Source organism: Chrysemys picta, chromosome 6, assembly GCF_011386835.1.
Source record: "Chrysemys picta bellii isolate R12L10 chromosome 6, ASM1138683v2, whole genome shotgun sequence".
Lineage (NCBI taxonomy): Eukaryota > Metazoa > Chordata > Testudines > Emydidae > Chrysemys > Chrysemys picta.
In genome coordinates, this window is record NC_088796.1 from 82153169 (window position 1) to 82180474 (window position 27306).

Here is a 27306-nt window from a genome sequence, read left to right on the forward strand (position 1 = left end):
AAATCTCAAGAATGATTTTTTCATCTTGACGGGGCCCCTTAAACTGTGTCTCAGGTATACTGGCTGAGTAGGTTGCCTTTGGTGGTAAAAGTTTCCTGAGGATGGCTGGAGCTGGAAATAGATTCAATGTAGTCCTGGCATTACTGGCCCCAATTCAAGAAAGCATCCCTGTTCAGAAAAGTGTCTGACTGCTTTCCTGAATCAAGGCCTCTTTGCCTAATGATGATCCGGTGTTAGTTAGCATTAACAAAGCAGTGATCAGAGAGGAAATTATGACTATTCCAGTCTCATTCCTTTTTCATGATGAGGTGCCACAGAAATCTTCAGTTTGGGACTGGAAAACTTAGAGGAAAGAAACTGGCCACAAAGACATAAAGGACTACGTTGCTGTGTTTGTCTTTGTTTATGGTAAGTAGAAAATTTGGGGCAAAATAATAGTTTTTTGAAAGAAATGTACATTCAGGGCCTGATTCTGAGGGGCGCTGATATCAATGAGCGTTGTGTGTACTCAACACTAACCAGTATCAGGCAATACACACAATACCTATAACAAAGAATAACAATATTTGTAAGATCTTTTATATTTATAGCCTCAATTATTTGATGAGCTTTCACTATCACATTATTACTTTTTTATTTATTCCAACAAATCAAATATATATCTATAAATACTATTTCAGCTGCAAATAATATACTGGGCCTTTAGATTTTATAGCATGGAATGAACAAGTCCCTACTCTGTTTTCTGCATTATCGTTAGGGAATGATTTCTTCATAGTCAAGACCTCTTTGTATGTGTAAAATAAAGAAATTTGAGAAAGCAAAAAAAAATAGTTTAAATTGTGCTCAAAATATTTAGCACTAGCTATAATAAATTACGGTTTAAAGTGCCTTGCAGCTTTAAGGGGACAAATCGTTTTCTGCCCTTACTGGGTAAAATTAGACGACTTACTTTTAACATTACAACTAAAGAGTTCCACTGTGCTTTCAAGGCAGGATCACGTTATTCGGGTACTCTCATCTTATCGTGTGTGTTACAATGCTAATGAGGCTGGACGTTTCCTCGGAAAGAGTAATGGTTTGTGATCACTTGACACTGCATGAAAGTGAAAAAGCTGCTCTTTCTGCTGCTGGGGAAAGGGAGGCAAGTCCCATCAAGCGGTGTATTGTTTCTTCCCTCACGTTTTTCTTTGGTATCTTGAAGAATACTGGAGCTTTTCCCTGTGGGACTCGCTTGTTGCACGGTCTAAATGTGCTCGGTCCTCTGCAAATATTATATTGCCCACTTAAGTCATTCCTTAATTGCGGCCTCTTTTCCCTAACACCCCTTACTTCAGGCCCAGCTCTCCCAGCAGCGACTGTTTTGCCACCTGAAAACGGGAGTAAATTGCCAAACGCAGACTCCTGGCCAGTTCCTGGCAGAGCCAGAGATCGGACTCCACCTGAGCCAGCCGCCCCTGAACTGAGCAGGAAAAGCCCCTCCCGAGGGGCCTTCTCAAGCTGCCAGAAAGCGGCTGACGTCCCGCTCTCCTCCCCACTCCTGGCGTTTGCTGGGTTGCCGGCAGAGGGGGCCGAAGCGCAGGGCTTTTCCTTCCCCTCTGCGCCGCTCGGCGCGTGAGCTGCGGGCTTTGCACGTCTCCCCTCCCTGGGTGAGGTTTCCCCCAGTGACGCTGGGATGCCGGAGGAGGCGGCGAGGCTCGCTCCTCGCTCAGTCCGGGACGGCCAGTTACAGTGAGAACTGGCTGGAGTCCGGGCGCCCCCGCCCCCGCCTGCTGGGCACTGGGACGCCGCTGGGGGAGCCAGGAGGGGGAGCAGAGGCGAGCTGCGCAGCGCTGAAGCGAGGAGGTGAAATCCCCCCAGCCCCGGGCTGTCACCGGGCGCAGCGAGCTCCGGGCAGCGCCTCCACTTCCAGCCCCGGTCGCCTCTGCGAGGGGGCAGCCGCCGCGGGGACCAGCGCGGCTGAACCACAAAGGGCTCTTTGTGCAGCGGCCGGGCGCCCGCCTCCCGTCTCCCTCGCAGGCGAAACAGAACCGGAGGGAGCCCCGCGGGCAGCATGGTCCGCACCGGGGCAGTCAGGGGGGCATCAGCGCAGCGGCGGGGCGCGGCGAGCTCCCTGCTCGCCCTGCTGGCGGCTTCCTCGCTCCTGCCCCTCTATGCAGCAGGTAAGAGGCTCTGGGACACCCTCAGTGGGCTGGGGGGGGGCGGCTACTTCAGCCGTGAGTGCTTCTCTTCCCCCCCCCCCCCCCCGGTTGGGCATGGTCCTTATTCGCTGGTTGCCCGCCTTGCACACCCGGCCGGAGGGAGGATGCTACTTTTTTTTTTTTTGAGCGGGGGGAATGTTCTTGGTCAAGACTAACTGTGCAAAGCCTCCCGGCCTTTCTTCCGAGCCTGGGCTGGCGGAGCCCGTTTGTTTGTTGTTGTCTTTGGGGGCCAAATAGAAACCTGATGTTACATGTTGTGCAGGAGAGGCGCGGAGCTTGGAAGGGGGTGGGGGGATGACTGCTGAGAAAAAGCTTTTGAGGCTTCCCCTTCCCGCGATCCATCACCGTCTCTTCTTCCTCGCCCTCAGCTGTTTCAGCAGTGGGTGCCCCGCATGGAGTTTGTTTGTTTGTTTGATGGGGGGGGGCAGCAAAGAAGAGGACGGGGGACGTTTGTTGCAGTCAGAGGCCCTGATGGGGAGCTCATGGTGGGTGTCGTCGTCCCCCCCCCCCCCCGAGTGGCTATAATAATGTGTTATTACTTGGGCTGTTGAGTGTTGCCAGAGTCTCGGTGGGGGTGGGGATTAAGGTTGAGTGCAGGGGATCGGGGAGTGGGGGGGGGGCAGCGGTGCTTGGCGTTGATGGAGGCTTAATTGAGTCTCTTTCTGTGTGTGTGTGTTTTGGAGGGTCCCGTTTCCTGTGTGTACCTGGCTGAGCCGCAGAGAGCCGAGGGGGCAGCCCGCCCTGGGGATCAGGAAACGTCCGGACTCGGTTCGCCAAGCACTGCGATTGTTTGGAGAGCTGAATAAACTGGCCCTATTAACATCTGACCTCGCGCCGTGGCAGACTGGCTGCGGCTGCTGAAACGTTGCCAGTTTGTCCGGCATCTCCCTGGTCCAACAACGCCAGGATTTAGAGAGAGCTCTGGGAGCCTGTGGGGCGGGAGAGCTGCTCTGTTGTAAGCATTAGTGCCTGTAAAAGAAGCTCCATCCATGAACGGTGTGTTTCATGGCCAGCTAAGCTGTGTGGCCCTCCCCTTGAAGCAAGCAGGGAGAGGTCTAACTTTTCCTTGCCCCTAGGTTGTGGAGTGGGAAGGGGCGATAGGAGCTTCTCCTGGCTTCAGTCCGACACTCTTTGATCTCTCTCAAAACCGTTCTCTGGAAAATTGCCCCCCCCCCCATCCAGCTGCTAAACTTTGCTCTCTAAACCCCTTCCCTGGGGCGTTTTGCCCAGTGATCCCGGGGAGGAGATGACACTGAGTCGTCATTTGCATTTCAGGTTTGTAACCGGTCCGTCCTGGGTCAACTTTGCGACGGGATAGTTTAGCCGATAACTAGTGAATCTTCATTTCTTTGTAAGAGGCTTTAACTTAATTGCCCTGACGTGCATGAGGAGCCCGACGATGTCTGTACGGAATAACAGTGATGCTGCAGATTGGAGGGGATTTGTTAATCAGTTGCATGTTTGAAAGGGGTTTTCTTCCCTTTGTTGGTTTCGTAATCCATTTACCTCTCCCCGGGAGGTGACAGATGCCTATATTTCCTGTTAGTCAGCTCTGGGCTCCTCGGTCGTGCCATTTGCTGCATTAGCATGGAGGGAGGGGGGCACGAGAAAGGTGGAAGGTTTGGGGGGAGGCGGTGGGGTTGGAGGGGAGCATGTTACACCTCAGGGACGCGGGGTCAGTTCCCGTTGCGCATCTTTTCTTGAGGCTTTTATTGCTCCCTTTGAAGGGCCTGGGGGCAGCGCTAACAAATTGCAGGGCCCTACCGCTGCCCTGGCTTTCCTGCAGGGAACTTCAGCCACAGCCTCGGTGTACATCGGGGCAGGAATTTCACAAGCGCAAGCCCCTAGCGGTGCGGGGTGTTAGCCGGTGGCAGATGTTCAGTGGGTGCCTTTAAAAGCCTCCCGGAGTCTTGGCTGTGGAGATGGCGATCCTTCGGTGTGTGCTGTCGTTCCAGCTCGAATGGCAGATACCATCCCCCTTCCCCACCATTTTCTTCCAATTTCTCAAAACAGCTGGATCTGTTTTTAGGGACCAACATGAAGGACGTGCGCAGGATTTCCAGAGAGTTTTACTCTACCCTTCTCTGCAAGACGGGACGCCTCCCTCCCCTTTCAACAAAGAGTCTCTCTAGGGAAATTCTTAAACTGCCTTACATGCTTAATTTGATTTTGGTGAGATGATTTCTGTACTCTTGTAAAATTCTTGATGGCTTTAGCAGTGAAATCACAGTTGAGTGGCATAGTAACTAAGCAAAATACTCCAAACATTTGGCTGCCTGTTACCCAAATCTGCATATTCATTGATTATCTAGCATTCCCGGCTCATTTCTTCTCTTCATGTGCTGGCAGAAGCACCCTCTCCGCCCCCTCCTTTGCGGATGTCTTTGATGGGTGACCCCTTAAGTATTATTCGCAGGGTGTAGTCACACAACGTTTGCTAGTGACATAGCTCTGCATAATTGACTGCAAAAACAAAGACATGCCAAACAGTTCTCTACATCTCCCGTGAACAGCAGTTGTCTCTACTGAGAGTTAGTAGTGGAATGTCTTTTTTTGTGGGGACAAAAGTACTGAATATAAGACAAAATATTCTAAGTGATATTGTAGAGTGATATAAACTGTGCACGCACAATCTTAATTTTGTTGTTGTTCTGAGATTGTATTGACAATTTTATTTCTCTAGTTGCCTTTGTAGGCAATATGACTTGGTCCTGATGGAATGGTCCTAAAAATAGAATAAAAAATGCAATTAAAAATGTTATTTTTCCTATAGATAGGTTGGCTGAATTATACATTAATCTGAAAATATTAGTTTGTATGTGGTTAGAACTCATATTATACAAAATTTGTATCCACATCCGATTTGCAAAAATGATCCTTGGATATCTGCGGATGCAGGTACCTGCGGATATAAAGCAGATATCCGCAGATTTGCAGAGCTCTAAAAATGTTGTTTATTTAATATTAGGTGCAACACCTGCACATTTTAATGACCCTATAGCAACGATTTATGTGCCTTAGAAAGGATGCAGGACATTGGTGCAAGATTTCTTTTCTGTTAACAAAATGCATACTTGCAGAGAAATCAAAACTGAAATGTTATGATTTTACAAATACTGCACTTTATAAAATTGTAGGTGCTACTAATGAAGAGAACACATTTCTTTGAGTACAGTATTATTAAAGTTATTATAGTACAGATTACATCTAAATGCCTTTAAATATATTACTAGATGTAGTAAAAACCTTAAATTTCTAAAGTTTCATTGGATTTAGCTACCAACCTCCTCCTGTCCCCCTTGACTTTAATAAATGGGATTTAGCCAGAGACTTCCCATTAAATCCAATGCAGATTATTTGGCTAATTCCCATGCAGCTCTGAAAATGGAGGAATCTTAATACAGTTTGTAATACATTTCACTAAATACGAAGATTTTCTATGGCAAGCTTTTTTTCCACATACAAGACACAAATCTTTGTTGTTATAATTACAATGCTAGTTGTATAGCAATTCAGTTTGTCTTTGAGTCAAAAGGTAAATGAAGTTTCCACTGAAACTTTCCCCCCCTGGAGTGTCTTGATTTTGTTAATAGCAATTCCATCACAAATGCTTTTCTCCATAATCTCTTTTCTGCTGTAAATAGGACAGAAATGCAACTTCGTGGGGAGAAAAAGGCAGATTGACAGGCTGGGTGAATTAATCCTATTTAGTGAGCTTTCAGTTGTTTGCAGGAAAGCTGATCTCTTTTTAAATTCATTGCACTTTTGGGCAAGGTGTTAATAGTACTGAGTACTGTCATTTGTATGGAAATGTACTTGTTCATTAATTACGAAACTAACAGCCTTAGCGCACGCATACTGGTTGGTATGAAATTTAAAAAGTAAAGGGTCTTGTTGCAATATGCATTGAGACTTCATTGATAACTATGAGTTCTAAATAAAGATTTGTTAGTGTCTTTTTCAGACTGTATCTTCACAGAACCTCTATTATCAAGTGAAATGTTGTAGTCAGTTAAAATGATAGGTAGATGCATTTAGCATCTGTACATGTTGGAAACAACTTATCAGTCAGTAGTCAAGTTTTTTTTTTTCCGAGTCCCCTTTTCATAGTTCATATATTGTCTGTCTGCTCAGCAATCATGTCAAAGAAAGCAAACCACCTTTGTTATGCATCAGCTTAGTATGTTTATAGAAGCGCGGTGTGGTGTTTCTCTTAACAGGGAAGAAATGCTGCTTACAATATTTCACTTAGTTTGTAATATTCTTGTAACTAGGCTGCCTGTGTGAAGGATGGCTTGCTATTTAGGCTTGTTTATTCTGTCTGGAGCTGTTGCTTTGTAAAGGAAGTTGTCATTCGGCTCAGCATGTCTGGAAAGTAGGCAAGTGCTCAAGTCTTCTAATCCAGTGACTACAAAGTAGTTAAAGCTTCAAAGAAAAGGAACGACAGGATTTTGCTGCACTGAAAGAAGATGCATTGTTTGTTAATCCTATTTTTTTTATTGTTACTAATACTGCAGGCTCCTGCAGCATAGTCATTTGGGACAAATAACAATGTAACTTAAACGATTCTTTCCTCTGTGAAGTTTGAAGTCAAATGCCCCTTACCAATTTACTTTTGTGCAAACCTTTTGAGCTGTTGGCTCAATATTAGTTCTGTTGCAGAAAGCATTCTAGAAAATAGTTCTTTTCAATGATGTTTCCGTTTCAAAATGAAATCTAAACAGTTTGGACAGATACAATTAGCTTATTGTTCATTAGCTTCACAAAACTTAATAAGATGAGCATATCTATCAATTCCTAGTACCTTATAATTTGTGAATTTGGAAATTCTGAATCCAAGAACTTTCACTTTTGTGTTGGGAGTACAAACTGTGTTTTGGTACCCAGTTTATTTAGAACTGTTACAAGTGGACAAGAGAGAACAATGTAAGTAATTCTTGCAAACTTTAAAAAGTCAATTAAAGGCCCAAATTAGGAATTGACAGATTGAACCACTGAATGCTCTGAATCATTTAGCCTAGTATCCTCTCACATCACAGAAAGGTGCAGGAAAGTCTGTAGTGGACAGTTATAGAATAATTGCCCATAGAGAGCAACAAAGAGTCCTGTGGCACCTTATAGACTAACAGATGTATTGGAGCATAAGCTTTCGTGGGTGAATACCCACTTCATCAGACGCATGTAAAGGAAATTTCCAGAGGCAGGTATAAATATGCCGGCAAGAATCAGTCTGGAGATAACCGAGGTTAATTCAATCAGGGAGGCTAAGGCCCTCTTCTAGCAGTTGAGGTGTGAACACCAAGGAAGGAGAGATTCTTTCTTACCCCAGGTGAGTTTCTATCTCTTCTAAAAAGTTTTATTCTGTGTAACATAACTGTGGAGATTCTCATCCATAATAATGTCTTCTGCTGCATATAAATGAATACCACTAAATTTTTAAGTGTGATATGTTGTGGAAGTGAGTTCCACAAGTCAATTATAGATTCTGTAAAAAATATTTCCTCTTATTTTTAAATATATTGCCTTCTCAATTTAAATTAGTGTCCCCTTGTTCTTGTATTAGGAAAGGCTGAACAGATGCAACTGGTTTACTTTCTCTATACCATTCACTACATTTGTCTCCTTTCTAAACTAAGTCGTTTCAATCTTTTTCATATTCTGTGTGGAAATCCTTCCATTTCACTAATCATTCTGGCCAATGGTGTTTAGACTCCTTTCTCTTTCATATCTTTTTTGAGATGGAGTCTCCCCCAGACCTATAGATAATATTCCAGGTGAGAGTGAGCCATTGATTTATATAATGGTATTATAATACTTTCATTATTTTCTATCCCATTCTTTATACATACCAGTGTTTTGTTGCCTTTGTTTTTAATTGAGCTATCTACAGCAAGGTTCAGCTCTTTTTCCTAGTGGTTACAGTTAATGTAGAACCCAGCAGCAATTGATTCCAATTGACTCATACTGGGTATTCTAGTTCTAGAGGGGAAGGCAGTGCATATATCTATTAGAGATAGATTACACCATGACTGCATGTAAAGGACATTAATTTAACCCTTGTCTCAATCTATATTAAATGCAGACTGCAAAAAGTAAAGTAGTGGTCTGAATCATTTTAAGCATTACACCTCTACCTCGATAGAACGCTGTCCTCGGGAGCCAAAAAATCTTACAGCGTTATAGGTGAAACCGTGTTATATTGAACTTGCTTTGATCCACCGGAGTGCGCAGCCCCGCTCCCCCGGAGCACTGCTTTACCGTGTTATATCCGAATTCGTGTTATATTGGGTCACGTTATATCGAGGTAGCGGTGTACATTCTTCTCTTTCCCTGATATGGTCATATTTTGCATTACATATGATGTGAGGTTTTTACCACATAGGTGACTACTTCAGTATTACCAAGGTCATACTGCATAGCCAAGGAGTTGCTTTTGCATTATTTTGGTTTGCTAGGGGATCCCAATTTTTTGAGTGGATATGCTTTCTATGCCTTAAAATCCTTGGACTAGATCCACAAAGCATTTAGATGTCTGTTACTTTAGGTGCCTTAGTTCAATAGTTAGCTGCTCAGATTCTGCCTAACCCTGTAGGTGCCAAAATTCCCATGGTGCCTGAGTTTCTGCCAGTGGGCATGCACACAGCTGCTTAAATCCTGATGCCCGATGCCTATTTTATGCCTAAGCCTCAGTGGGAGTCACAGACTAGGTTCAGAGCACACCTGTCGGATCAGGCCCTGTATAAAGCACAGCCAGAGGAGGTGGCATCACACATTCCCCCAAGTCATTAGAATGCTTTCCCACAATTCAGGAGACTGGGGTTCAAATCCCTATTCTGCCTGATTTGGTGCAGGTACTTGAATCCAGGTCTTCCACTTCTTAGCTGACTGGCCTATAGAGTATTTTTCAGCAGAGCTCTCTCCTATTGAAGCCGTTCCACTTTGTACAAAATACTGAAATATTCTGGGGGTGGGAGGGAATAGGGACAGCATCTATATTCCAGTATTTAGGGAAATCTCCTAGGAAATGGGAGAGTCAGGTTCAAGTCCTTGCCCCAATGAATATTCAAGTATTTTAAACAAAGTGGAAAAGTTTCAACAGGAGATTCCACTAGAGTGGCAGCAGGGCACCTAAAGTTAGACATTGCAATGCTGAACCTAAGTCCCTTTGTGTCCACTGACTAAGTCCTTTGGGCTGGCATGTTCCTAGCTTTGGTATTACCCAATCAGCAATTAAGGTTGTATTCTCTGAAACCAGCTTTTAAGAAAGATACTACCAGTTGTAATCAATTATACAGACACTCAGCAGACAGTCAGCCAGTGAAAGTACTGATGACAAACAAGGTCTTAAGGACCTAAAAAAAAGAGCTCTGTGTAAGCTTCTCTCTCTCACCAACACGGTTTTATGTTTTCTTTTTTTTTTTTTCCCCCTTTCCTCTGCTATTTGGAACGTGATTTGCCAGCTGGGATCTTCTGGGCATATCTCATCTAATCAGTTCACTGGCTTTGCACAAGCTTTGGGCATTGGTGACATTGGGCCTCTCCTGTTCTCTGCCTGTAGCACACAGTTAAGTCCCCTGAGGACTGAAATGCTTTAGTCTAACTAAAGTCTTTGAGGCTTAATATAAAGTACACTGTTCTACAGCCAAAATGCTTCTGAAATAAATGTAGTCAAACGTCACTAATTCTGGGTCACTGAGAACGAAAATGATGCTTAAAATTGTTGATTGGCTCTAGTTTTCAAGATATGCTATTGGGTCAGTATATACGACCCTTGACTTGGGAATGGCAGAGGATAAGTGAGTTATAAAGGGAAGGGATCTCAATTTATACCAGAAATGACTAAAATACATCTTTGACTGGATCTATGAATAAATCTATGACTGGGTTTGGACAGTACTTGCTTTTTAGGCAAAACAATGAATGATGCAATCTGAAGCTGGTATTGCATCATACATGATATGAATTGCATCATGTTATTCCTAGAAGTCATGGATGATGCAATCATAACGAAGCTTACATCACTCTGCTGAACAAATTGCCCTATATCAGCTCTAGAAATCATACAGTGTCGTGCTCTCTTATTTGTCCATGTTTGATTTTGCAAAGGGACACATTTCTGCTTAGCCAAAGTGAGCAGAGATGCCTCGTACTTGTGTGAACAGTGCAGATAACTTCTGCTATGTTTGTGGTGAAGTGACTTTTGCATCACAAAAGCGCAGTATAATCACTATGGTTAAGAAAGTCTATCACCTTTATTTTGGCTGCAACATTGGAGATTAGGACAAGAGGTGGGCCCCACACATATGCTGCAACACTTGTGAAACAAATCTTTGCCAGTGGTTGAACAGGAAAAGGAAATCTATGCCTTTTGCAGTGCCAATGATTTGGAGAGAGCCAACAGATCATACCAGCAATTGTTACTTCTGCATGGTGCCTCCAGTTGGGAAAGGTATGTCAAAGAAGAAAAAGTGGACTGTGCATTACCCAAACATTCCATCAGCTATACGCCCAGTACCCCACGGAGAAGGACTGCCGGTTCCTGATGCACCAGAATCATTCTCACTTGAGTCAGACGAGGAAGAGGATGAAACTTCTGGTCCTGAACCATCAATGTCACAGGACCCACATTTTCTCCCATCCTCCTTCTCTGAACCACACCTCATAACACAAGGTGAACTGAATGACCTTGTCAGGGATTTGGAACTACCCAAAAGTAAGGCAGAGCTGTTGGGCTCCAGACTACAGCAGTGGAATATCCTGGCAGGTGTTGTTAGGGTTTCCATGTTCTGTGACCGTCAAAAGGATCTTGTCCCATTCTTCTTCATGGAAGGTGATCTTGTAGCCTGCAACAACATCGATGGTGTGATGGCAGCCCTCAACATCGTTCACGATCCAGATGAGTGGAGACTGTTCATTGATTCATCGAAGACGAGTCTTAAAGCTGTTTTACTGCATAATGGCAATGTTTTGCCATCAATTCCAGTTGGTCATGCAGTCCATATGAAGGAAACCTATGACAACATGAAACAACTTTTGAGGTGCATAAACTATGACCATCATCAGTGGCAGCTTTGTGGCGATTTGAAGGTTGTTGCTCTCTTGCTTGGTCTGCAGACTGGATACACAAAGTACTGCTGTTTTCTCTGCGAATGGGATAGTCGTGTAAGAGATTTCCACTACATCAAGAAAGATTGGCCACACCGACAGTCATTGGAGCCTGGGAGGAAAAGTGTTCAGCATCCACCACTTGTTGAATCAAGGAAGATTTTGTTACCATCCTTACACATCAAGCTGGGTCTGATGAAAAACTTTGTCAAGGCCATTGACAAAACACAAGCAGCTTTCAAGTACCTCCGTGGAAAATTTCCAAGGCTAAGTGAAGCTAAGATAAAGGAAGGTGTCTTTGTTGGTCCTCAGATTCATGAACTTCTTTGAGATGATGCATTTGACCATGCACTGCATGGCAAGGAAAAGACGGCATGGAAAGGTGGAGCAGTGAGCGACGAGCACGGCGAGCGATTTCACCAGGACATTGCAACAATGGAGAAACGCTATCAGGGCAAATGGAGCCCATCAATGCTTGCAGACTATTGCTGGACAGTGACAAGAGATGCTCCATTTAATGAATACAAGAGACAAGCCAAGAAGCGCCGAGTAGACGCTGAATAGGACTAAACTATGTACATAATAGTTTTTTGCCTTTTGTTTCATAATAAATTTTATTTATATAACCCTTTTGCTGATTTTTAAAGTGTTCCATAGACAGGACAGGTGATATATTATCATGTAAAGCAACCATAAACACATGAAAAAACCTAGGTTTACAATTTATGATTAAAACTCTACTATCTACACAATATACATAGACATAAAATGTAAAAACTTAAATATCTTAGAAACAGTAGCCAATCAGTTGTTTTAATTGTCATATTTGAATTCAGCACATCAAAATACATAATAAATAGCACATTTTATCTCTGAAGCAGACGACTTCTCAAAAATTGTAGATCAGTGGTAGCCGAATGAAATTTCATGTCCTGCGATATACAGAAGTCAGACTAGATGACTTAGTGGTCTTAATATTAATTGGTGTTCTCTCCTATTGGAAAAAATTCACTGAGAAACCTGGGGAGACCTATGAACCCTACTGAACTTAGATTTCTGGCTTCCAATTGCTCTGACTGTTAAAAACTTCTCCTGATATCTATAGCCTAAACATTTTCTCCCATAACTTTAGGTCACTACTCCTTGTCCGGTTTAAAATTGTTTTAGGCGGTTCATTAACAGCTCATCTGGTAAGTATTATTTCAGGATGAAGTGGCTTCTTTAACTGATTTTCCTTCGTTTTGCCAGCTTAATGCCTTAACGTTATTTTTCTATACTTTTGTGTATTTAACTAGAATGACTTTCCTTTGTTGTATAAAGAAAAGACAAATTCAGTCATGGTTCTGCTACAAGTTAGCTTTCACACTCAGTTAATTCAAACTAACTTTTCAACACAACATACGTAACTGTCCAACTGAATCATAAACTGAACTATAAGGATAATATTTTATTTTAACATTGTAAAGATCATACAATATCACATTTTTGTTTAGAGTGATTGGCATACCATGTATCTTAGAGGAAAAGAGATTAAAAATGTTTAAACTGAATTTCCCAAGAAAAACAGTGAAAAATGAAATAGCATAGAGATATCAATATTGTTTGATCCTAGCCAAATACATATCTTCTCTTCTTAAATTTTAGTTTAAAGAAAAATAAATTTCTATCACAACATAAACTACAACCTAGGACATTTAAATAAGGTTACTATATGGGGAGAATCTCAGAAAATTATTTTGCTGACTCACCTGACAGCCAGACCAAGTGGGTTTCATTAGCACCAACTTCAGGTGTAGAAAAGGGCTTGAGTGTTTTTCAGAGGATTACAGAGCCAGGGACAGAGAAAGAGAAGTCTAGAAGAGAAAACCTTAGGAACAATCTAACTCCGGAAAAAGCTTAGGCTAAGGTTCATATTTTCTTGTTTTAAGATAAAGACAAATGTGAGGAAAGGGGCAAATGGTAGACCAAGACCTTTGTATTATGTATATACTTGGTAGCAAAATGGGAACAACACCTGTTTACATATATCTGCATCTGTAAAATATTGAATTAATAATTCAACATATGCACATACCAGAGTTATGCATATCCACACATTAAAATGATCAACCATAAAGAAATATGCAAACAAAAGAGAGACAGTGCAAACCCTCGTTTTCTTCTTCAACTCTCTCCCACCCCTGAAAATGCTTCAGTAATACAATAATATGTCCACAAAATGTATAAAGCAACATTCATCCAAATCAGAATATCAAAGAATCCTACTGACTGAAATAAGACAACATCATACTGCACATCACGACTTGGGTCAAATATCTAGAATTTCTTAATCTATACTGTTTAGTATATGAAATAAGGAGTTTGACTTTATTTGATAAGAAATTTTAAAAATTGATGAATGGTAATGCACGTGGAAATACCATTTCCTTATTATTACGTCTGTTAGACTGGTTTTTCCATGATCAATACAAATTCTGCCATACTGCATTTTTAAACTAGTTACTTCCTTCCTCTTCCAGCAGTCAACACTTGCACATCTGGCTGCCACCAGTAAATTGTTTCATTAATTTGTTTTTTTTTAAATATATACTTTCTCATTTGGGACATGCAAATATAATATTGGTGGCTCAAGAGGGAGGTCATGACCTGTAATCTCTTTAAGCTCTATAACTATTTGCTTCTAAAATTTTACTACCTTTGGGCATTCCCACCAAATATGTAGAGAATTTCCTGCATCACCCCCAACACATATTAGACTTTCTCTCCTCTAAATTTAGTCTAGTTGGCATGAGATCCCAGTAGTACATAATTTTAAAATAATTTACCCTATGGTAGTACTGTGTCCATGAAAGGATGTGCCAATCAGAAATTCCCTTTTTATCTTCTGATATGGCCCTATCAGTAGTATTTTCAGTACTTTAATAAATGTGCATTTTCTAACTCAAAGCCAGAGAATTCCATAAAATACATTTCTAGAATTTCTCCTCTAGAATTTCTTTTTTAAAAATGTTTTAAATTTGTAATTTCCCAACATTATTCTTCCATTTGAGCTGTAAAGTAATTTTGATTCATTAGAGAGGTTTAGAAAGATCACAGCTTCTCTTGTCTGTATCCCCATATCTTAAATATCTTCTTCCAGTGGACTGTCATCAAAGAAAAAATCTCTTTTTTTTTTTTTAAGGGTCACTTATTTATACTCAAACGTTTGCTTTAGGCTATGTCTACACTACAATCTTAAGTTAACCTATGCTGGGTGCACTTACAACCACCACATTAATTAGTGTGGTGGCTGATGTCCTCACTACCCTTCTTCTGTCGGTGGTGTGTGTCCTTACCAGGAGCACCTCCGTCAACTGAAGAGGGGCAGTGTGGGGGACTGAGAGCCACGCTGGGAGCTGTGACCATGGGGAGAGGCAGCGGCAAACAGCTGGGAGCTGCAGAGAGTGCTGCTGTTTTTGCTGGACCGGAGAGAGGTTGGTAGCACGCTCAGCAAGGATGGTCTGTACCAAGCAGACAGCTTGTGAATCCACAGGTGGCAAAGAGCCTCGCAAGCAGCTTGCCACTAAGGCTGCCCTGAAAAGCACCCCCGCCACGGGTGGGGTGAAGAAGCCCCATTACTACCGCCCTGGCACCCTGGCCCTGCGGGAAATTCACCGAGCTGCTGATCCGCAAGCTGCCCTTCCAGCGCCTGGTGCGGGAGATCGCCCAGGACTTCAAGACCGATCTGCACTTCCAGAGCTCGGCTGTCATGGCCCTGCAGGAGGTGAGCAAGGCCTATTTCATGGAGCTCTTCGAGGACACCAACCAGTGCACCATCCATGCCAAGAGAGTCACCATCATGCCCAAGGACATCCAGCTGGCATGCCACATCTGCGGGGGGAGAGCCTAGAGCACCCCCCTCAGAGTCCGCTGGCTCACAAAACAAGCCTCTCCTCATGGAGCTGAAACAGTGGCCCCTCCCTGCAGCTCCCAGCTCTTTGCTGCTGCCTCTCCAGGTGGAGCTAACACCTGGGAGCTGTAGGGAGGGGTTGCTGAGGGTACGGGGGGGGGGCATGCCTGGGGTGTATGACTAAAGCTGTTGGGGGAGATGAACCTTTAAATTCTTCCCCCCCCTTAAAGATAGGCAAGTTATCTTTGGCAGAAGCTCCTAGCCCCACCACACCGCTGCAGGATAGAAGCCCAGAGCTCCCCCCTTCTCCCAGTCTGGTAGGTGGGGAGGGGGGAGCGCCGCAAGCTGCACTTTAACTGTTAAAGAGCCGCATGCGGCTTGCGAGCCATAGTTTGGCCACCCATGTTTTAGCATGTCGGCATAGCAGGGGAGTTACATCAGCAGGAGAAGCATTTCAGTGTGTACACCTTCACTGTTTTGTCAATGAAACCTGACTTTTGTCGACAAAACTCTGTAGTGTAGACAAGGCCTTAGATGCTCTACAAGTAAGTTACAAGTAATAATCTCTTATCTGTGCGGTTCTAATTTATAACCTGTCTCAGTAACAGGGCCGGCTCCAGGCACCAGCCGACCAAGCACGTGCTTGGGGCGGCACTTTGTAAGGGGCAGCCAATCTTGGGGTGGCGGGGTGGCGCTCGGGTTTTTTTGTTTTGTTTATTTGTTTTGTTTCGGCGGGGCGGCGCTCAGGGGTTTTCGTTGTTGTTTTTGGTTTGGCGGGGCGGCGCTCGGGGGGGATTGTTTTTGGTTTGGCGGGGTGGCGCTCTGGGGGGATTGTTTTTGGTTCGGCGGGGTGGCGCTCGGGGGGGGTTGTTTTTGGTTCGGCGGGGCTTTTTAAACTTTTTTGCCACCCCAAGCGAAAAAAAAAAAAAGAGCCAGCCCTGCTCAGTAACAAAACTTGAATTGGGACTTTCAAATACATTTTAAAATAAAATTCACATATTCTCCTTTATCTTATACTTAAAACAACCTAAGAGATGTAATATTTTTGTGTGCCCCTTATGTTTTCTAATTGCTTGGGCTTGATTTTGTTACAGACCTTTTCAGGATATCCTCACAGCTGATTGCCACTTAGGATTCAAATGTCTGTAAATCTTACGCTCCTGAGCTTCTTCCGTAATGTCCACATAGGACATCATTGGCCTCCAAGTGTCCTGTCTTGAGGCAAACTTCTAGGTAGTTGTTGGTTAAAAACAAATGCCCCAAAGCACTTCTTCTATTACCAGAATGAGGAAGGTAATGAACCTCAAAAACCCCCTTGGATTGTAAACTCCAGCAAATGCTGCTTAGCTGAGTTTTAGGACCTTCATCCTAAGCCTTGCATCGCAGTAGGTAAAAATGAATGATCATTTTTAAACTGAATGTGTCAGGTAGGAGATTCTTCTGCCATATTTATTGTTATGACATAAAAATGATATATGGACTAGAGGTAAGTTAGAGGAAGTTTATACCTTCCTATTAAAACATTAATTTTGTATTTTAAATATAATTGAGCAGCTGGAATATATATATATTAGGGTAAGTCTGAATTCAAAGTATCAAGGAAGAAGTTGTGTCTATTCATAATTACCCCATAAGTTTTAGGACAGTGTGTTGAAAGAAGTGATGTAGACCATACATCGTTTTGAAGGGATGTTTTAAAATAAAACTGAAGAAACAAAAAGAATCTTTTGATAAGCCAAAAACATACTAACCTTGTGGGGAATACCTTTACTGGGGAACAAGAAATAAAGACATCACCTAGACTAGTACCCTGGGAACCCTGATAGCTGAAGTTGCCACTATTTGAGACCTTGAAAATTTAAGATATTCTGTGGTTACTGTGGTGGCTGATGGCAAATTCTCTTCTTTTTGACCAAAATCCCTTGCATAAGGATAGGTGATCTGGCTTGGATAAAATTAGAAGCTTGAACAGGATCTGAACCAAACCTATTTGAGGATAACTTTGCTGTTTTAATTTTTTTAATAACTGTACTTCCTAGTTCTGGCTGGAAGCAATTTAATGCTGCAAGGGTGAATAATCTTGAGGTATTTCCAGCCAGACCAGAAGCAATACTAGATGTCTTGGAAAAACTGTGTCTGTTCTTGCTAGAGTTGTAATCCAGTTTTGCAGACTCAGTTGGTTTGGACATTAATATGTGAATTTTTGGATACTTATCCAACCTGTATAACCTTCTGAGGCTCCTCTCTCATTTGCCTTGTCCTGTTTTTGTCAGCATAGTGCTGTAGAAGACTTACTGAATCTCTTTAAATCCTGATACTTAAGTATGTCAAACTAGCTAGAGCAGGGGTCAGCAATCTTTCAGAAGTGGTGTGCCGAGTCTTCATTTATTCACTCTAATTTAAGGTTTCGCGTGCCAGTAATACATTTTAATGTTTTTAGAAGGTCTCTTTCTATAAGCCTATAATATGTAACTAAACTATTGTTGTATGTAAGTAAATAAGATTTTTAAAAAATGTTTAAGAAACTTCATTTAAAATTAAATTAAAATGCAGAGCTCCCCGGACCAGTGGCCAGGACCCGGGCAGTGTGAATGCCACTGAAAATCAGCTCGCGTGCTGCCTTCGGCACATGTGCCATAGGTTGCCTACCCCACGCTAGAGTTTCATGATTTATTTTTTTAAAATTTAGGGCACATAGATTAGACATTTTTACAAAACCTTCCAACATAATGAAGATATAAAGAAATGAGTTGTGATCATAATATTACTAAAACATTTTAATAGGTGCCCATAGGGGCATCATACAGAAGGATTCTGGGAATCATTCACAAAGTTAGGAATGGGATGCTGATGAATGAACAATTTTATGGAATGGGGAATCTAGTAATTGCCGTTGCAGGCAGTGTGCATGGATTTCTAAAAATGTTAGATGAAAAATGTCTTACGAATGTTCTGTCTACTCTAGATAATTTCTGATCATATCATTTTTTGAAGAAAACTTGCACATCTCATTGAGGTGATATGGCAAATCTACCTCAACAGTAGGCAATGGATTTGCCATACAGAAATAATTTTGAATGTGGTCTTACTCATCAAGGACCAGACTCCCCAGGCCCTTGTGTAGGGAGAGGGAGCGAAAGTTCCAGGACTGATTCTTTCCTATAACATTGTGCCCCATCCAATGGCAAGGAACAATTCTGAGAACTTCGGAGAGCTCAGGGACTACACTCTCTGTGCACTCCTGAAGGTTTAGATTACTCTGGAGGAGTACCATCCATTGAAATGAATAGGGCAGTTCATACCTCAGAGCTATGATTTTAGGCTCTCTGCAATCTCAGTAAAGTGTCTTTGAATCTGTTACACTTGCTTAACAGTCTGAGGTGGTGGTTGTTGGTTTGTTATTTTTTTTTTTTTTGTAACCATAACAGCTAAAGACTTAAAAAAGTGAAAGCTGAGACTCTGGAGAAGAATTGAGGTCTCTCTACACCCCTTGCCCCACTAGTCATTTGTGCACTACTTTCTCACTGTTGAGGGATGTCACCCACACTTTAGGCAACATGGATATACAGACTTTGCAGACTGACTACTCCTACTATGTGCCAGAGAGATATGGGAGGGATTGTTCCTCCTTAGGGATGACTTGGCTCCACACCATCCCTCAGTGCAAGCCAGGAGCCAAGTGTCAAAGTTTGGCCCCAAGACCATAAATTCACCCTACAGTAGAAACTCTCATTATTCTATGCTCCTGTGAGTTATGCTTAAACTATTTGCCTTTCTGTAATAAAGTACAGTATATCATTATAGCTTTTAACCAGAGAAGGAAATTAATTGTTTTGCAAGGCAGAGGTAAGACAGAACTACTAAATGGTAAAGGTTTTGCACATTCTTTTTCCCTGGGTTCAGATGAGGTTTACTGAGAATTTTCAAAATTTGGTCTCTTAATTTTTTTAGAAATGCACGTTTACAACATTTTAAGGGATTAACCACAATCCTTAGTGGTTTATGTTTTCTTGTTCCTCTCTGCTGTGGAATAAAGTGTTTAGAAATCCTTAACTTTTTGTGTGGCTAAATATGTGACATGACAATTTGGTTAATTAGCATTACTGCACAGTTCAGAACATATAACTTCATCATCGTAGTAAACTTGAGTCCATAGACTAATTTAAATAAATGTTCAAGCTTGGAACTAAAGCCAGTTAATACTATAAAACTATGCATTTCATAAATGTTTGCCGTGTATCATGCATTCTCTCCTTCCCTGTCCATTTCCTTTAACCCCCATCTTTGTAGGTCCTGTAGGTCCTGTTCCTTCATTCTAACTTCTCCCTTCTCTTTACATATTTTCTATTTCCATCCTATTAGGTATGTTGTTCTCTGCCCAGATTCAATTTCATTCTGTCCCTTTTCTCCCAATCTCCTACAACACTAGATTCTTAATTTGCCACAGTCAACAGGTATAGCACCATCAATACATGCATCTCCACCAGTATGGTCCCGACCCTAAGGATTAGAAGAGAGTGGAGTTTGTGTCCAGATCTTGGTCTATCTGCCACTTGTTGTCATGGCTCTTGTGATGGGTAGGCACCTCAAGTCACTGAACTGCTGTCAGATGGTTACATTTGAAACAGTGATGGAGAGATGAATTCCTCCATTTTATTTTGAGAGTTACAATGCTACAGTAAAAATAATGGGCTTGGCTTTTAACTATTTGAGAGAAGTCAACATTCTTTTTTTCTGTAAATTAATACTGTTGGTTATGAAAAAGTGGAAATTGTGAACTCCTTTCTCCTTTTGGTACATATAATGTATGCATTCTGTATGAGTTTCTTCATACTTTTCTCCCAGTGACTTTTATCTTTGAACTAGCAAGCCCACTCTCTTTGGTAATTCTGAGCCAGTTAGGTCAGACTTGGGCTTTTCTGTGCAGGGACTGCCAAGTTATACTGAAATGTGTGGTGGTTTTGTGATTTGGATGACTGTCCAAAATAGACTAAGAACTGAAACTACCAAATGTCTTTAATTTAAAAATGTAATTTGGACTGGAACCATAGGTCCCAGGGGTAAAAGACCAGTGCTTTCATTTTTACTACTTAGTCATCATTCCTCCCTGCATAGGGGATTTTTTTTTTTCACTGTGCAAGGACTATGGTTTACATTGCCTTTTTAACAAAAATGAGTTCAGTTGATTTAATGTTCTGTTTTGTGATGAAGTATCCTGCCTAGGTCATAGTTTAGCTGTTAACAAGATATTTATGAAGTGGTAAAATTTCTCTACTCTGTGGTGAATTTAGCCTCTGGAGTAGGGCAAAAAGTTGGCTGTTTAGCAAATAAAATAAATACACTTTCAAATTATATGTTAAAACTATTGCATTTAATTTTAATCTTTTAGAACCACTTAAATCAGTTAAATTTCTGGAAACTGCTCAGGACTATTGTAAGCTGATCTTTGCAATAGGAAAGGTTGAAACCATTTCAGTTAGATGAGTTGTGCACAAGTCTGTCCCAGGGAGCAAAGTTTCTGATTTACAGAACAATTTAAATTCATACCTTTATGCTGTATATAAACTCTGAAATGTATTTAAAAATAAGTGCCCATTCTTGAACTCCTTTCTCTGACAAAGCTCCCATTGACTGACTTACATGAGATTTGCCTAATAATGGATCTGAAATGTTGACTTACAATTAGCATTTCTGATCGACTGCTAGTGGTGGTAGGTTTTTTGTGTGTGTTTTTGGGTGTTGGTGGTTAAGTGACATTTTTGATACCAGCAGTATGTTTCTTTCATCTTTGTCTAGTTACTGTTGTTATTTTGTATTGTGGTAGTACCTCAGGCCTAGTTAGAAATAGAGGTCTCATTGTGCTAGGTGTTGTATCCACCCTTCATGAAAAGATGGTCTCCTCCCCAGAAAGTTTGTTCTGTGTAAATAGTGAAAGGTTTTTTGACTTGCCAGCAAAAGTATTGAAAATTAATCTTGGTTTGAATTCCAATTGCATCCATGAACCAGCAGTGGTTTCTCTAAATATTGTTCACATCTATGAGTAGCCTGGAGAAGCTTTTTGCAAACTTTCCTCTCCCTTTTTGTATATTGGCAAACTTTATCAGACTGCTATTCTATGATACATTGAATTTTGAGTAGTGTTTATTGTAATACATCATGTGGGAGAACTTGCACAGTATTCCACTTATGTCATTAATTAGCTGGGCATATCAAATGTGCCTCTTGAGTGTCAGCTCAGCAGAAGTGATTCTTGATTGGTTTCTCTGAGAGAGGCTGTAAGTTAGCCGAGTTCCAGTTCAGGTGGAAAAAACTATTTTCTTGTAGTCCCTGTTTCTGTCTGACTCTGGCAGGTAGTGGCCTCCTGTATGAATACTTTTTGTAGTGCAGTTCCTCCAGTTACTGGGAAATACACCTCTACCTCGATATAACGCTGTCCTCGGGAGCCAAAAAATCTTACCGCGTTATAAGTGAAACCGCGTTATATTGAACTTGCTTTGATCCACCGAAGTGCGCAGCCCCGCCCCCCCAGAGCTCTGCTTTACCACGTTGTATCCGAATTCATGTTATATCGGGTCGTGTTATATCGAGGTAGAGGTGTAGATCAATTTTATTTTATATTTTGGCTCACTTAATTATAGATTAGACTTAAAAGGGGAAATTTGTTTTTCTGAGACTAAGTTCTGTTTTTGCAATAGGGATGAGATCTTATTCAATTTCCAGCTTCAGTGAGCCAGCAAAGTGGTGAGAATGGCCCTGAAGCTAAACCTTGCTTGTAGATTCACAAGATCTGGCCATGGGGAGGAAAGTGCATTTGTTTGAACATGGACCTTTTTCAAACTTTGGGACCCAGGAATAATTTCTGACAGAAATTTGTCCCTGACAACCCCCTCCCCCCCCCCCCATTGAATGGAACTTGAAAGACGTGACTCCATAAACATGTTTTGAGTTCATATTTTGCCTGTAAACTACTTATCACCTATAGTTAACATCCCATACATCTGGTCCTGTATTATTAGTGCCATAAATAATGTAGCATTGTCCAGGGTCACATTAAGGTTATGAGGGGCTAATGCGAGGGAAGGGCCTAAGTATGAATTACATATTGCAAAAAAAAATATGACGTCATCAAACGTTTGTCTACATACATATTTACATATTATTATGTAAAATTAACAAGTTTATTCTACTCTCATTATACTCAATTCTTTAAACAAACATTTTTTCCCTAGCTTTAGCTGTGGCAAAGTCATGAATGATGTCATCGTAATTCAAAGACTATTTCATTCTCAGTGCTCAACAGTGACAAAGCACTGAGATCCTCTTGAGTCATGGTGGATCAGAGGGCATTTTTGACCCTTGTTAGAGGAGAAGGAATGTTCTCCACTACAGTTAGTGATCATTAGTGACAAACACAGCCGTAATGCAGTTACAACATTTGGGAAACGTTTTATCACATTGGATTCAGTGATAACTCGGTACATCCAAATAGATTTGCTTTCATCATCTTTTCTCTCTATATCTGAGAGTGATGTGAATTCAACAAACTGAAGAAATTCTTTAGTAAAATCTACTGGGAGATCGGGAGATCATCTGGGTACTTCTGACACAGACGTTTGATACTTTCACTGACTTTGGAACTTGAAATGTTAGGTGAAAAATTTGTCAGCTCACTAATGGTTTTGTTAATATTTTCATAAGCTTCGATCCGATGTTCTAATGAACTCTTCAATTTGTCGATGATTGTGATGACGGTATTAACTTTGAAAGCCTCCTTGCCACTGAGTGAGTGGGCAGTAGCATTGTCGCATGTCTTCTGTCTTTTGTGGCATTTGGTTTTATCAACTGGTTAATGCAGAGAAGAAATTGTACAATTCTTGGACAAATTCAAACTGCTTCAACACAACAATCCAGTTCAGTATTGCTTGGGCCCACAAACACTTGCTTAGTCCACAAAGACAAAATCACAACCACCCATAAATTGAATTCACGATCTTGATGGATTAATTTGTACAAATCAATATCTAATGAGAGAGAAAATTTCCGATGGCCCTGCTACCATCTCTCAGCTGTTACTTTAATATGGAATAGAGGGCCTACAGTAGGGCCTAAAAATAGGAGGGCCTAAGGCTATAGCCTTATTAGCCTATGAGTTAATCCAGCATAACAAACTCTGAAGGGTAGGTATTTTTTTTGTTTTGTTTGGAAAATAAAGATCTCTAATTGAACAACAGTACAGGAATTAGTCCTTCCTGTGCATATGTCCCTCAGTTATTCCTTTCAGCCTATTGAACCTGTGCAGGGCAGTGAACTTATGAATCCCATTGTTAAACAGAGACATTTATGTAAGTATTCTCGGTGTCTCTATCCATAGCAGATGGTAAAACCTTACCCTCTGTGTACTATTGATGCCTAAATGGTCCCCAATTCTGCTCCATCACGTGCAGTGCGGAAGGCCAATACCTCTACCAGACATTTCCATCTGTATTGCTTGGGTCACTCCTCCCCTGTCTCTCCCCTCCCTCCCTCTCCCCCATTCCCTATTGGTAAAGGCTACTCATTAGATATTAAAGTAGCAGTAATATAATTCATCAGATGAAGTGCAAGGAGTTAACTAAAATACATACTCTCTCTTTTTGTTTGATCTAAGCACCACAATTTGGTGAGAATATAGTGCCAATCCCAGGAAAAGTGCACTGAGATAATTTTTCCTCCTCTTTGTTAAATATGATGAATTTTTCCATTTGTGATAAGCCAGCTTATTTCAGTGAACATATAGTACTTTATTGAATACATAACAAAGTATGAAAAGGACTATATAGCGACAATATTGCTTTATAAAATTGGAACTGAAAGGTTTGTTATCTGCCGAGACTTGAATCAAGGTTTCTGTGTTACCTCTCCAACAGCTAATGAGTAACACCTAAAATAGAGCAGGGAGTTGCATCCATAGCTGTTTAAGGGATGTTTGAGATATTGAGTTGGCAAGTAAATAAAAATACTTTGAATTTAAGTAACAGCTACATTACAGTGCTACCTCACGGGATTTGAAGGTTTAATTCATGGTTGTAAAATTCTATGAGATCTTTGGATTTTGGGGTGGGGGTTGAACAGCTATTTGCTACAGCGACAGATGGGGTTTTCCCTTTCACTGTAGTAAATCCACACACTTGAGAGGTGGTAGCTAGGTTGGTGGAAGAATTCTCCTGACAACCTAGCAATGTCTATACCAGAACTGAGGTTTGGTTTAAATATGGCCTGGTCTACACTACACAGTTAGGTCAGCATGAGGTAGTTTAGGTTGACCTAATTATGTCAGTATACACACTACAGCTTTGTCCTGCCAATGTAAGTGCCCTACTACATGGATATAATAATTCCACCTCATAGTGGAAGCATAGTGTTTGTTGGTGTAGTTAGGGCGACTCAGTGCATTATGTACGTCGGCTGTCTTGTCAGTTTCATGGCTCCATGATGGAATTGTGAAATTGACAAGAAAGCTGGGCAGCTAGAGCCCGGTTGCCACTGGCTCCCCACTCCCAGCCGGGGTGCACCTGCCCAGCTTACCCGCTCAGAGAGGTGAGAAGCCAGGGCGGCTGTCTTTGTTGCTTCTGGGCAGGAGGCGAGAGCCCAGGGAAGCAGCTGGGCTCCCGGCAGGGAGTTGCACGGAGCTGAGTGTCCTGGCTTTCAGCCCCTCACTCTGGTGAGGACGCGCACCACTGACAGAAGGAGGGTAGTGTGGACATCAGTCATCGCAATAATTACTGCAGTGGCTGTAAGTCTTTAGGGCTGTAGTGTAGACGTGCCCGTGCATCTCAAAGGTGTGAATTTTTCAAACTGTGAGTGACACAGCTAGGTTGACCTAAGTTTTAGGTATAGACCAGGGCTAAGTTTCCGCAGCTATTAAACTGGAACAGTACTACTTAGCTACATAGCCTGAGACACAGAGAGGCTAAGTGAGTAGACCAAGACCACAGAGAGGTTTTGTCAGGGCCATCATTAGAACTTGGAATTTCTGGCTTCCAGTCCTGTGCTTAGGTCACATCTTGTGGTAACCTAAAAACTACTTTTAATGTGTCTTTTATGTTGAAATATATTTGTAAATCTTAAGAACGTAGTGCTGCATCTGTTGAAGAGAATAGCGTAACTTCCATAGACTTAAGCTGGGGAATCATCATCAGGCCTCCGTTCTGAAGTATAATGATTAAATGTCTTAAACAAGTTCACAATGTGATTTTTTTCTTAAACTGTTTTCAACTTTTATTTGATTTTTTGCTGTTACAGAACTGAAAAGATTGGCTTTGGCCTGGTTAATTCAGTTTGGCAATTTCTGCATAGAGAATGAATATGCTTTTGTGTCAGCCATGTCCCAAAAAAGGAGTATACTGTGACCCTGTGGATTGCCATGGATTGTTATAATAAATTAATAAAGGTAGTAAGGGAAAAAAAGCCAAAAGAAACAATTTGATCGGGGATTGGCAACTGTATAGGTGTTATAGAAACCATTGCATGCATTTGATAAGTAGGAAAAAAGTTAATAAGACTAATAAAACTGTAAATGACCCCCAGAGACTTTAATACTGTTAATGACTTGGGCAGAGGATAATGTTGGAAGGTCATAAATCTTCTAGTCTCCTTTGACAAATTTTGCAAATAATCTTACACTTAAATATAGCAAGGGAAATGTAGGGCCTATTTAAGCATTATTTGATATAATGTAGTCTCTTATGTGCATGCATAGGCTCATAATATATTAACGGATGAGCCTGTAAGAGTTACAAAAAGCGAGAAGAACCAACCAAAATGCTAAAATAAAAATCCTGAACTAGAAGTTCCTGTTGTTTTAACTTAGAGGGAAGAAGAAAAAAAATAACTGGTGGAGATAATGCTGATTTTATTTCATGAAGATTTTGATCATGGAAAGTGAGAAATTTAAAAAATCTTGCTGCATTTAAGCCTTGTAGCACTACAATTCTTAATGAGGGTTAATAGATTCCAAGCCAGAAGGGATCATTGTGATAATCTAGTTTGATCCCCTGCATAACACAGAGCAGATAATGTCCCCAAAATAATTCTTAGAGCATACTTTTAGTAAACATTGAATCTTGATTTAAAAATGGCCAGCACATCCCTTGGTAAATTGTTCCAATGGTGAACTACCCTTACTGTTAAAATTTACTCCTTATTTCCAGTCTGAATTGGGGTATGTCTACACTACGGGATTAATCCGAATTTACAGAATTCAAATTTTGGAAACAGATTGTATAAAGTCGAATGTATGCGGCCACACTAAGCACATTAATTCGGCAGTGTGCGTCCATGTACCGGGGCTAGCATCGATTTCCGGAGCGTTGCACTGTGGGTAGCTATCCCATAGCTCCCGCAGTCTCCTCCGCCCATTGGAATTCTGGGTTGAAATCCCAATGCCTGATGGGGGCCAAAAACATTGTCGCGGGTGGTTCTGGGTACATCCTCCCCCTCTCTCCAGAGAAGCAATGGCAGACAACCATTTCGCACCTTTTTCCTGGGTGAACAGTGCAGACGCCATACCACGGCAAGCATGGAGCCCGCTCAGCTGAAGACAGCAGTCATGAACATTGTAAACACCTCGCGTGTTATCGTGCAGTTTATGCTGAACCAGAACCTGCAAAACCAGGCGGCGAGGAGTAGGCTACGGCAGCGCGGCGGCGAGAGTGATGAGGACATGGACATGGAATTCTATCAAACTGCGGGCCCCGGTGCTTTGGAGATCATGCTGTTAATGGGGCAGGTTATAGCTGTGGAACGCCAATTCTGGGCCCGGGAAACAAGCACAGACTGGTGGGACCGCATAGTGTTGCAGGTGTGGGATGATTCCCAGTGGCTGCGAAACTTTCGCATGCGTAAGGGCAGTTTCATGGAACTTTATGACTTGCTTTCCCCTGGCCTGAAGCGCCAGAATACCAAGATGAGAGCAGCCCTCACAGTTGAGAAGCGAGTGGCGATAGCCCTGTGGAAGCTTGCAAAGCCAGACAGCTACCGGTCAGTCGGGAATCAATTTGGAATGGGCAAATCTACTGTGGGGGATGCTGTGATGCAAGTAGCCAAAGCAATCACTGAGCTGCTGCTACGAAA

General features: G+C 41.9%; 1 protein-coding gene and 1 pseudogene across 2 annotated transcripts in view; both read left to right on the forward strand.

Annotated features, from left to right (window-relative positions):
- The first annotated feature begins 1556 nt into the window (after positions 1-1556).
- The window catches only part of ROR2 (receptor tyrosine kinase like orphan receptor 2), a 226068-nt gene continuing 200318 nt past the window's right edge, over positions 1557-27306 (forward strand). Inside the window, exon 1 of one of the 2 annotated variants that reach the window (XM_005303074.5) lies at positions 1557-2162. In XM_005303074.5, the coding sequence (XP_005303131.1) occupies positions 2054-2162 (109 nt within the window). In that variant the 5' untranslated portion in view covers positions 1557-2053. Of the gene's footprint in view, positions 2163-2862; positions 3477-27306 lie in introns of those variants that run through there. The other variant, XM_024107951.3, reaches the window with a different exon arrangement.
- Positions 14046-15938, forward strand: LOC122174106 (histone H3-like; annotated as a pseudogene).